The sequence below is a fragment of the Lampetra fluviatilis genome, chromosome 46, assembly GCF_964198595.1.
Source record: "Lampetra fluviatilis chromosome 46, kcLamFluv1.1, whole genome shotgun sequence".
Taxonomy (NCBI): domain Eukaryota; kingdom Metazoa; phylum Chordata; class Hyperoartia; order Petromyzontiformes; family Petromyzontidae; genus Lampetra; species Lampetra fluviatilis.
Genome location: NC_136320.1, coordinates 1781181 through 1793551, shown reverse-complemented (window position 1 = coordinate 1793551; position 12371 = coordinate 1781181). Strand labels below are relative to the sequence as shown.

General features: G+C 56.3%; 1 protein-coding gene across 24 annotated transcripts in view; it reads left to right on the top strand.

The window, feature by feature from the left end:
• The window catches only part of PTPRD (protein tyrosine phosphatase receptor type D), a 214913-nt gene that overhangs the window by 171612 nt on the left and 30930 nt on the right, over window positions 1–12371 (top strand). For 9 of the 24 annotated variants that reach the window (XM_078876908.1, XM_078876909.1, XM_078876894.1 and 6 more), the window contains 4 exons: window positions 1979–2320; window positions 8293–8486; window positions 8907–8933; window positions 9625–9742. The exons of 9 other annotated variants lie outside the window; for them this stretch is intronic. In XM_078876908.1, coding sequence (XP_078733034.1) covers window positions 1979–2320; window positions 8293–8486; window positions 8907–8933; window positions 9625–9742 — 681 coding nt within the window. The remainder of the gene's footprint in view (window positions 1–1978; window positions 2321–8292; window positions 8487–8906; window positions 8934–9624; window positions 9743–12371) is intronic. 6 more of the 24 variants (XM_078876899.1, XM_078876913.1, XM_078876914.1 and 3 more) reach the window with 2 other exon arrangements.

The following is a 12371-nucleotide window of genomic DNA, read 5'->3' as shown; positions in this document are numbered from 1 at the left end:
ACTGGCTACTTAATTTCACACAACCTGTGCCACCACGAGGCCCCACCAGCAAGCGATGTTCATCCGTCACGGCAATGCCACCGATATAAGCGTTCACACTTGCGACGGTTTGACACCTTCCTTACCGCGTACGGGATTTTCATAGCCGATCAAATCATGCTTGCGAACATTTTATTGGAGGGGGGGGGGATAAAAATGAAATGGCGAAGGAATATCTCTCTTGAAATCGTAACTCGGACAAAGGGTTGAAAGTGCGCAGCAGCCTTGAATCTGGAGCGCGATCTCAGCTCCACGAATCGGACGCCAGAATGCAATATTTTCGATGTGGCCACGACACTTTCTTTCGAACTTTTCGCGTTGCACTCACATAAAGGTGGTGAAGCCTCATTAATTCTCACATTGATGTTATTATTATATAATGCCTGCGTTAATGTGGTGGCCCCCTGCCAACAGGATTTTGAAAGCCCTATCCAGGAAAATGTTCCCCCCCCCACCACCCCTTGCCCTAGCCGCCTCCTCCCTCACTCCCTCCCTCCCTCACTCACTCCCCTTCCCGACTCCGTCGCTGCTCTTCGCAGAAAACAAAAGCCGAGTAAATCCCTCTCGTCTCCCTGGGCGACCGCGCTGCTCGGCAGCAGCAGTGGCGGTCGCGGTCGCCGTCCTCCCGGTGCCCGGCGCTGTGCGGCTGTAGGCCAAGGTCGATTGGCCGTACCGGGGAGGGGGGGGGGGGCAGCACATCGTTCGGACGCGTACGCCGCCGCTTTACACCTCTGTTAGATTTTTCTTTTCCTTTTGAAGAGAGGGAGCGTGAGGATGAGAGAAAAAAAATATATATTGGGCGCGTTTTTTTATGTTTACCTCGCTATTCGACGGCGCGTATTCGGCATTCCGGTCGGTTTCACACACCCTCGATGGCGGGTGGCGGCCGGGTGAGAGCAAGGCTGGGACTGGTGGGTGTGGGGTGGTTCCGGTTGACCTGTTGCGTCGGCGGCGGCAACAGCCGGCAGCGGCAACAGCCGGCGGCCAGCCCGAGGGCATCCAGGACGGGTAAGTTAACGAGAGGAGGGGAGGGCGACCACCGTCCCGCAGGAGAGTGACCTGTGACCCAGCTCGCCATGCTGCTCTGCTCCCCCTTCGCTCGCGGGGGGCCGAGGAGGAGGAGGAGGAAGAGGGCTGCGGTGGTCGACGCCGGCAGCTCGTCACGGGGATTAACGAGCGAGTTGGGGGGGTGGAGGGTCGAGGGGGGCGGGGAACGGGGGGATGGGGCGAGGGAAGTCTGCCTCCGCTCCTGGAGTTGATTGCTCAGCACCGCGGGCCGCGCGTTATCGCACCGCTCCGAATCGCACCGCGCTTCCCGTGGCGCACAGACAATGGCCGCGGCCTAGACGCCGCGGTTTAATTACATCTCCCTTTGTTTCGTGCCACTGCACACTCGCGCCGCGCCGCCCCCACGCCCCCCCCGCGGCCATCGCTACCGCGATTCTCCCCGCCTCAGGGGTGGGAGGCGGAGGGGTGGGGGGAGGTGGGGGGGGGTCGCCCGCGCAACCCCCGCGGATCGAGGATTGAGACGCCAACTAATCCGGCCGCGATGGCACGGGCAACGGGTCCGCGCCGCCGCGGCCACTCCGCCGCCAATTGCCGTCCCGGCGGGGCGCCCGCCGTCGGCGCGGGGCCTGCCGCGCGCTTCCTGAAGCGATTCCACGGCAATTAAAGCGACAAGCCGCGCTAATTACCACGCGGCTGCGGCGGTGTAGCCGCTGTGGCGTCCCCCCACCCCGGAGTCACGCGGCTTCAACGCTAGATATGATTTGCGCATCCCACGCTCCGTTATATCCATCGTCTGACATCCCATGCCGCCCCCCTCCCTCCCGCCCTCTATCCATTGCCATCCCCATCCCCTGGTCATCCCTCATCCTCCTTCCACGTCTCGCGTCCTCCCTCCGCCTCGAACGAACGAACCTCGGCCGCGCGTCGCCAGCCCCGTCGGCCGCCCCCCAAGACGTCTCCTGCTCGAGCCCGGGCTCCACCTCGCTGCTCATCTCCTGGCAACCGCCGCCGGCGCACGCCCACAACGGCCCCATCGTGGGCTATGCCGTGCGCTACCGGGCGCTGCCCGACGGGCAGGGCCAGGACGGCGCGACGCGAGAGGAGGCCGTCGAGATGGGGGCGGCCGCGGGCGAAGCGGCCGCCCGCGGCGAGCTCCTGTGGACCCTGCAGGGCCTGCAGAAGTGGACCGAGTACCGCGTGACGGTGGTGGCCTACACCGCCGTGGGGGCCGGGCCAGAGAGCCGGGCCTGCACCGTGAGGACGGATGAGGATGGTACGGAGCGCAAAGGGTCATGACTCCTGGCACCGCAGTCATCGCTGCCATTACCGTGGCGACTATCACCACGATCACCACGATCGTCGCCATGATCTCCTCCCCATCACCGTGACCACCATCGGCATGACCAACGTCATCTCCATCGCCTCCACAACCATTACCATCATGGTCTCCATCACCACCATCATCTGCACCACCACGACTGTGATCACTTCCATCACCACCATCACAATGGTTTGTCCTTCTCACATCCACCACCACCATCACCACTGTGGTCACACGAATTACCTCCATCACCACAGTCACCATCTCCCCCTATCACCACCGAATCCACCATCGCCAGCATTGAACACCACCTCGTAAACCATCTCCACCATTACCACGGTGACCTCCCTCGCATCCACCACCATCGCCACCATCTCCACATCGTCGTCACCACCATCACCACCATCCCCAACATCGCCATCGCCACCATCCATCGCTTCCGTTATCAGACGCGGTTATTTGTTTGTTTATTGCACTCCGCGTTATTTCATCGCGCCACGTCGGATTGCAATCCGGGAGATGATTGCAATCACTCGTTGCGCGCACGCCCGTGGGTCCGTAGTGGTAGTCTCCTAAACATCGCCCCGGGAATTAGAAAGCAGCCCCTGCAACCACTGCTGAAATGTAAGCATTGTTTGGGGAGGGGGGGTGGGGTTGGTCGGTTGCCTTTCTGCCAGAATGTTATCTTTGTCTTTATTAACCACCTGTTTATTAACCTCCTCCTTCTCAGTCGGCTTTCACTCACGGTGACACCGTCTTATTACCTGACAAGCTTCCCGGTCTCGCGCTCTGTGTGTGTGTGTACGTTGCACTTCTTTCGCACCGTACGTAGCCAACCGTGCTAATCGGAGGTGCGGGGGGAAGAACAACAAACTAAACAACAACAAGCAGCTCCCCTAACCACAGGTGGCGGCGGGAGGAACACCGTCTTTGACGGGTGGCTGGAATAAAAAAAAATTTGGACTGACCAAAATATGTTTTTTTAGTGATTTAAGACATGGATTATTATTTATATATATATATTGTTCTAATGTCCCGCAAGCAAGAGAGAGGTTGTCCCTTGGCAGAGCCCGTGCAAGGGCGACACGTGTGGCCACGCCGGCGCACTCTGCGGGCTGTGCGCTCGCTCGCTCGCTCTCTCCAGGGATCGTCGAAATCGGGGGTCAGCAAAAACCTACAGCTCCAGAGCCGCACGCGGGTGGCTCCTTTCAGGAACTCCTTCGTGGCGTTATTCATTGAGTTTTTGTTTTTTGTTGTTCCGAAATCGCAAAAAAAAATGGCTCTTGTTGTTATGCTTGCCGACCCCCCCCCCCCCCCCGGGTCTAAATGAACGGAATTGATTGCGCGCACCGATTGCCCCGCTCCGTAATCTATTAATTGGCGAGAAGAAATCCTCACCACGACGGGTCCTGCCAAGTCTTTTTGTGCAGTGGAGGAGAGGGAGGGGGAGCGGGGGGGGGATGGATGGTGCAATGATTGCTATGCTTAATCTCAATTGAGTCATTTTTCAAGTAGTTTTGACCGTTCCTCCGGCACAGAATGGCCTACTCTTGCGAATGACACCGTGGGATATTTAACGTCCGCAGTGAGGCAGACGGCGAGTAACACAGGAGTAGTATTTTTGCAGTTAATTCACACTGCAGTATTCACCAGGGCGACCGCTTGGAATCGAACCACAAACTTCTGCAACAAATGCCACACTGATAATTGGGTTTGAGTGGTGGGGGGGGTTACCAGAGTTTAACTTGAGCCACCTGTTGCCTCCTTAGCAACAGAGTATCCGTGTCCTCCTTAACAACAGTCTCCGTGTCCTCCTTAACAACACAGTCTCCGTGTCCTCCTTAACAACACAGTCTCCGTGTCCTCCTTAACAACAGTCTCCGTGTCCTCCTTAGCAACAGTCTCCGTGTCCTCCTTAGCAACAGTCTCAGTGCCCTCCTTAACAACAAAGTCTCCGTGTCCTCCTTAACAACAGTCTCCGTGTCCTCCTTAGCAACAGTCTCAGTGCCCTCCTTAACAACAAAGTCTCCGTGTCCTCCTTAACAACACAGTCTCCGTGTCCTCCTTAACAACAAAGTCTCCGTGTCCTCCTTAACAACAAAGTCTCCGTGTCCTCCTTAACAACACAGTCTCCGTGTCCTCCTTAACAACACAGTCTCCGTGTCCTCCTTAGCAACAGTCTCCGTGTCCTCCTTAACAACAGTCTCCGTGTCCTCCTTAACAACAGTCTCCGTGTCCTCCTTAACAACACAGTCTCCGTGTCCTCCTTAACAACACAGTCTCAGTGTCCTCCTTAACAACACAGTCTCAGTGTCCTCCTTAACAACAAAGCATCCGTGTCCTCCTTAAGAACACAGTCTCCGTGTCCTCCTTAACAACAAAGCCTCCGTGTCCTCCTTAAGAACAAAGTCTCCGTGTCCTCCTTAGTAACACAGTCTCAGTGTCCTCCTTAACAACAGTCTCCGTATCCTCCTTAACAACAAAGCCTCCGTGTCCTCCTTAAGAACAAAGTCTCCGTGTCCTCCTTAGCAACACAGTCTCAGTGTCCTCCTTAACACAATCTCCGTATCCTCCTTAACAACAAAGTCTGCGTATCCTCCTTAATAACACAGTACGCCGGGCCCCCTGCTTCTGCTCACTTGCGTTGCGCGTCATCGTGTTACTTCTCTTAAGCCCCCCCCCCCCCCCTTGGATAACCGAACCGTCCGTGACAGTCAAGTCTCCACTAACCCCCGGGGGAGGCTGCGCTGTCCAAACTTGCGCGGAATGGCCCCCAAAATCCGGCCCATGAGCTCACTTAATCCGGCCCTCGGCGTCGCTCACATTTAGCCGTGAAAGGCGGCTCGCTGCGGCTTTGAAGTTAAATTAGCGAACTCGAATTTTGTTTCACACGGCCCGCCGTCCAACCACGTGGGCTTGGGTATGTCGGTGTTGTAATCGCATAATGCAGGCCACCATCCCCCCTCCCTTTCCGTGGCCTGCAGTGGAGTGGCATTAGGCACTCTTCCCACCCGCTCCATCCACGCATCTCTCCGTCTCTTCCGATAACATCTCTCCCGTTTATCTCGTACAGCTCTCGCCCGCGCGTGCGTCTCTTCCGAATAATTTGCGACCCCTCTTCGCCTCGCCTTCTCGATCCATCTCCTTACCTCTCATGCTCGTACCTGCCCTCCTGATGAGTCTCACAATCAGAACATTTATTTATACTGGAGGAATCCGACGAGCTATAAAGCTCTTTTTCACTGACGTCCAGTAGTTTTCACAGATGTCCTGTGTATCTCTGCTGAATGCACTTCCGATCTCACTTCCCAATGCAAACTGCCTCCCATCTCCATCCCATACGTCGTCTGAATGCATCTCTCGTAGTCTCTCTTCTCAATGCGTCTCATCTCTCTTCCTCTCCCCAACGTCGCTCCGTCCACGTGCAACCCACGTTCTCCAATCTGGGCCTCGACGCACACATACACACAGTGTGGACGCCCCTAATGATGCTCGAGCAATCCCATTGCCTGTTAACCAAGGCCCTGTATTGCCTATACTGCCTATAAACCACCTGTACTGCCTATACCGACCTGCCTGCCTATAACCGTCTGTACTGCCTAACCCCGCCTGCCTGCCTGTGCTTCCTATAACCAACCGCCTGTACTGCCTAACCACGTGTGCTGCCTGTGGTGCCGTGTCGGTGTCCCAGCGTGCTGCACACCTACACTGCGCTGCACACCTGCACTGCGCTGCACACCTGCACTGCGCTGCACACCTGCACTGCGCTGCACACCTGCACCGCCGGTTGCTGCATCCTCTGCGCGCTCGGCCAATAAAGGAGGCACTGAAAACGCTTTGCGTGTCGCCTCGTTCTTCCGCAACCCTTCTCTCTGGCTCTCTTGACTCGCTCTCTCTCTCTCCATGTCTCTCTGTCTCTGTAATTCATCGCCTCTCCTCTTCCTCCCTTCTTCTTCAACGAATTAAATAATAAACTAATCCATTACAACCGAGCACGTGCCGTTTTCTTGGAGAGCTGAAATATATATATCACCGTGGCCGCCGCTCGCTGCCAAGTGTGATTCCGTGCCCAGGGGCCAGAAAAAAAAAAGCAATAAACCGAGAGGACTTTCTGGAATCATCCCGGCGAGCGCCGGTGTCTTGGCTGTCTCCTTGACCCCCCCCCCCCCCCTTCTTTCAAACCCCTCCCACCCGCGCCGGACTAACCAGCACGGCGACGTGACCACCGCACTGGCCGGGGCGGACACTGGAAGGGAGATGCGTGGCGATGGGGAGGGGCAGGGTGAGGGGCGAGACGTTTTGGGTGGAGGTCAGGGCTGAGGGCACCCGCTGGTCAAATGCTAACGCGAGCCCCCGGTCCGAGTTCGATCCGATTTAGCCAACCGGCTTACGGGCGCCAGCTCTACCCCTGACTCTGACCGACGAGCCTAAACGGCCGCTAACTCGAACCAACTATCCAAACAATGTCTCGACCTAACGAATCCTGTGATGTACGAAATGCTGGCCCTACTCCCAAGCGACGAACTCACACCTGTAATTACCCTGGTCTAACCAACTCGCCAATCAGCCGCGAGTACGAACCCTGACCAACGAGCCGACCACCGCTCGCCCTGTCACTGCTTAAAGCCCCAAAACAACTTAGACAACAACCACTTGTTGCAGCCCTCCATCTATTTGTGACTCGAACAATTATCCACTCGTGCTAGCATTACCTCTAACCTAAAACAGCACTCTGAGTACGAGTTTTCCTCCTGAACATAGCCCTAGAAGTAAATATAGTAAAACCTTGGATTGCGAGCATAATTCGTTCCGGAAACGTGTTTGTAATCCAAAGCACTCGTATATCAAAGCACTCGTATATCAGTTGTGATCACGTGACGCTCGGCAGACAAAGCGTAAACACGTGCTACTCGTATTGCAAGACCTCGCTCGTTTATCAAATTAATATTTATTAAAAAATTTTGCTCGTCTTGCAAAACACTCGCAGACCAAGTTACTCGCAATCCAAGGTTTTACTGTATAGATAAAAGATTGGGATTCTAACTCAGCCGCATCGCCAGGCCCCTCTTTTTGTATTTTTGTGCTCCGCTTTCTGGTGTCCGGTGCTCACGCCGCCGCCGCCAACTTCTTCGCTGTGGCGACATTCCTTTGCTCTCCGGTCCGGCCCCTCGGCGACTCTAACTCTCCTGGCAGAAAGTCTCTTTTGCCGGATCCGGCTGCACTGCGGCGCGGTTTCGGCAAACCCGGGGGACGGCCGCCGTGGTCCGTCGGCCGTGATAGTAAAGTTAGTCAGGTCGCTGCGAGCTGGCGGTACCTTGCGGTATGTCGTACGATGTGCGATCCACGGTAATCGTAACATCGTCCGTGACGATGAAAAGTGCTGCTGAAACTCGCGTTGCCTTGGCGATGGAGCGAGCGCAATTTCTTGGAACCGTAAAATAATTGTTGTTGCGCTTGACGTTGCGTAGGTAATTTGCCAGTCGATAAAATATTTCATGAGAGTTGAACGGGCACCGATAATCACGAGACGAAGATGTTTTCCTGAAGGCGCACGGTGCGATCACTGTGGACCTTGCCACGTAATAACCGAAAGTGGAACGGTTCGCACACCGGACCTGCAATCCTGGGGTCACCGCTTCGATTCCACCTCCCGGTGTGGCCGTTCAAACAACGAGCACGGTTCCTCAATCGCCCTGCGCCTGTCCACCCAGCGCCTGGGTTAGCCAATCGGCGGGTCGCGTGCAGAGGGGCAAAGTGTTGGCACTGCCACCCCTTCTTAGACGTCGGATGATCGTGGATCTCGCATCGTGCGATGTCTATTCGCCGTTAGCATCGCCGTATCGCGGCGACCCGAGTCAATGGGATCGGGCGGTCGTACGCACGTACGCGGTTTGAGCTGTGCCGTGTCGCCGCCTGGGGATCAGTGCCGAGCGGGCCGCCCCGCCGCGTGGAGTCGGAGCCGCTGAACGCCACGGCGTTGCGCGTGTCGTGGCGCCCGCCGGCGCCCGGGCGGCAGCACGGAGCCGTCCGCGGCTTCCACGTCCACCTGGTGCGCATCGTCAACGGGGAGCCGCGCGGAGCGACGCAGCTGCGCGACGTCATGCTGCCCGACGCGCAGGTGGGCGGCCGCTCTGCACGCTCACGCGCGCATGTGCACTCACCTGTACGCTCGCACGCACGCTCGCACGCGTACTCACACGCTCACCCGCCTGCTCGCCTGTACACTCGTTCATACGCTCACCCGCACACTCGCTCGTACTCTTACCCCGACTCAACCTCTACACTGCCTGCATTCTAGCCCCCGCACGTGCGCTCAACCGCGCACTGGTCAGCATGCACGCCTGTGCATACACACACAAGGGCTGGCCCTGCACACTCGCCCACACATTCGCACACGCACCACTCCTCGCACCTGCGCTCACCTGCGCACTCTCGCCACGCGCACGTGTTTTACCGCACGCTCGATGTTTACCACGCGCACTGATCTCTCCCCTTCCTCTCTTCCCTCCTCGGCCCGGACGTGCCGGCCGGTATCCAGGCGGACGCCAGCGATTCCACCGAACACGTGAGCACAGCGATTTGCCCACACAGCCCTCGCACCGCACCTCCCACCGCCCATTCTCAATCCGCTGCTCGGCGGCTCGGTCGATGAGGGCCCAAGACTGGTTCGCATACCACTCAACTGGAATAGAAATGCGCCACCACTCCCATACCCCAAGCAGATAAACCACCCCCTCCTCCCATATTTATGTTTAAATGAGATTGGCAATGAGAAATCAACGTGATTGTCCAGCCCATGAGCGACTCCCCACGCATTGCGGGTCGTGGGGGTTGTTTGATCATACATCACCGCGCTGGTCAGTGTGCGATGGTCAAGGTGGGGGAGCCCACACAGCGCGGGTTGTGTCCAACTTCTCGGAACGGTTTAATTCATCAGCGTGGAATCTGGCGGGTGGCTGCCGAGGCAAAGCACATTTGTGTCTCTGCGAGTTTTAGGCAAATCCTTGGGTCAACGTGGCAGTGGTCCCCAGTGTGATTCCCCAGTAGCTACACAACTCCACATTAAAGTGTCGTTCGTTTTGCATCATCTTTATGAGAGTTATCGCCCACCCCTCCCTCCCCGCCACTTTAATTGGGAAGCGTGTATAACACTCGCTGCCTCTCTCTCACTCCTCCCTCTACCCTTCGCCCCCCACGATACAACCCAACCCTTGCTGCCCCCATGTCCTGCCACACCCCCCCCCCCGTGCCCATAGGAGATGATTATCGGAGCCCTGACCCCCGAAACGACGTACTCCGTGACAGTGGCGGCATACACGGCCAAGGGAGACGGGGCCCGCAGCAAACCTCGTCTGGTCGTCACGCTCGGAGCAGGTGGGCAAGGCCTCTCCCGCTCCACGGTCTGGGTTCGATACCATCAGTAGGCTTGGGCTCTGAGTTGTTATTTTTGCTTTTGGAATCCATGGCTCTCTGCTCATAATCATTAAGGACCTTTATGATGGTGAGCAGACCCGGGTAAAACGACGTGGCCAGGAGTTGGAGCCATTCCCTGTTCAACTTGGGGTGTGACAGGGATGTCCTCTGGCTCCCACATTATTTAACATCTATTTCGACCACCTAGTATCTGGTACAGAACCAAAGGGAGGCTGATCAATGCCCAGGTGCGGTCAAGGGATGGCTCCCTATTGGTCAACCATGTTACGTATTCCGATGATCTGGTGATTGCTGCTCACTCGGAGGAGGAGTTTGAGGCGCTGCTGCCGAACCTGCAATGTGCCACCAACAGATGGCGCCTTACCATTAGCCCCGCCAAAGCTAAGCACCTGCCTGGGTATTTTGGACTATCAGACACATCACCTCCACAACTCCTAATTGGTGATGGGGCAGTTGTGGAGAGAGTGGAGAGTTTTTCATACCTGGGGAGTGTGCTCATGACCGGCTTCAGTTTGACAGCAGAGGTCTCACTCTGAATCAGTCGAGCGGCATTAACTTTTCATCGGCTGTTTAACGCTGTCTGGAAGCTCCCTGATATGTCGCTCCACACGAAGCTTTGGGTCTTCTCGGCTATGGTCCTGTCCTCCCTTCTCTACGCTTGCGAAATGTGGCCTGACTACGTTCCATCCTGGTTTTAACCAGGCTAGATTGTGTGGGTTCACAAATCCTCGAAAGATATGGATGAAGTCCCATCGGTGAGCTCTTCCGGCAGGCAAGGCTGTGTTGGCTGGGTCATGTAGCCCGCAGCTTTTGTTCGGCTGGATAGAGGGGACTAAACAGGCGTGGCATGGGCTAGAGAAGAGATGGAGTAATGTGGTAAAAGAAGATGTGGAGCTGAGTGGACTTGCCAATGACCGGTTCCAGCAGTGTCAAGATCGGCCTCTATGGAGGAGGCCCATGAAGGACGCTACTGGGCAGTTAGAGGCAGTCGCCCTCCAGCAACAATGGAGGGCAGAGGAGCGACGCTCAGTACAATGAGCGCAGCGCCGGGTGGCTAAAATACAGCAAGTTGGCACAGTAAGGGGCACAGGTGGTGGATCGGCCAGTCATCTCAGTCCATCGACCCATCGCACCTGGGTCTGCCCAGTGTACACTTCACGTGGCCTTGATGACATCACCGCCACTTAGTGGTGAATGGCGGTCATTGTTGTTGCGTGTATGTTGAACTTCTTTTGCACGGTAAGTAGCCAGCTGTACTAATCAGAGGGAAAGACAACAAACTATAGGTCTCTGTGTGAGTCTATGGGTCTCCGTGTGAGTCTATGTATGTGGGTGTACGTTGAACTTCTTTCGCACCGTACGTAGCCAACCGTGCGAATTGGAGGTGCGGGGGAGGGACAACAACCACTCTAATGCTCAGGGCCGATCCGACGGTAGCCGATGCCTACGGGGGGCAGTGCCAGGCGAACACCTGCTGGGCTTTTATTTATCGAGACGATTACTCGAGACAGATTGCCAGATAAACAACTGTGCGGCCGCATGTGGCGGTTTTCTTTCTGTTATTGCTATTATCCCCGAAATTTTAATTTTTCTCTTTAACGACGGCAAAACAAAAAAAGTGCAAACTTCTGTCGATTTTATGGCCGAATGGGTTTAATGGAGGACAATAAAATCAGAGGGGAAGTTCCTAATCGTCGCCAGCCCGCAGCTTCGTACGCACGCATGCATTCACACACACACGCACGCACTCACACTCGCACACACTCACGTGCACACTCACGCATTCTCACACACATGCACACATTCACGCACGCACTCATGCACGCACTCACACACTCACGCACACACGCACTCGCATATGCACGCACGCACTCACGAACGCACTCACACCCTCACAGACTCACGCACGCATGCACTCACACACGCACGCACTCACGCACGCACTCACGCACGCACTCACGAACTCACTCACACACTCACGCACTCACAGACTCACACACGCATGCACTCACACACGCACGCACTCACGCACTCACGCACGCACTCACATATGCACGCACTCGCACACTCACACACTCACTCTCACACACACGCACTCTCACACACACGCACTCACGCACATGCTCACGCACACTCATGCATGCACTCACTCTTTCCGAAGGCTTCCACGGTTCAATGGATAACAGCGCCACCGGACTTGCAGTCCAGAGGTCATTGGTGCGATTGAAAGTTTCTTAAATCCCTCACTCCACCGCCCCTGTGCAGCCAGCAGTGGGAATGGATTCCGTGAGAAAGAGCTTCATTTGCTTTATCGAATTCCTCCAGTATAAATACAGATTCTAATTCGCCGCAGTTGGTCGACGGTCGTGGAAGAGTAGGCCAAAATACACTCCAAAGCTCCACATAAGCAGAGGCACCTCTGCCAGCAGTGGCGTGAGAAAATAAATATGAGCGCTGCGCAGACTTGGAAAAGTTTGGACCGTAACAGTAGCACACACACGTGGCGGGCAGGCGGGCGCCACGTTACATCCATTGCAGCCGCAGTATTAACCGGGGCGGGCGGGGGGGG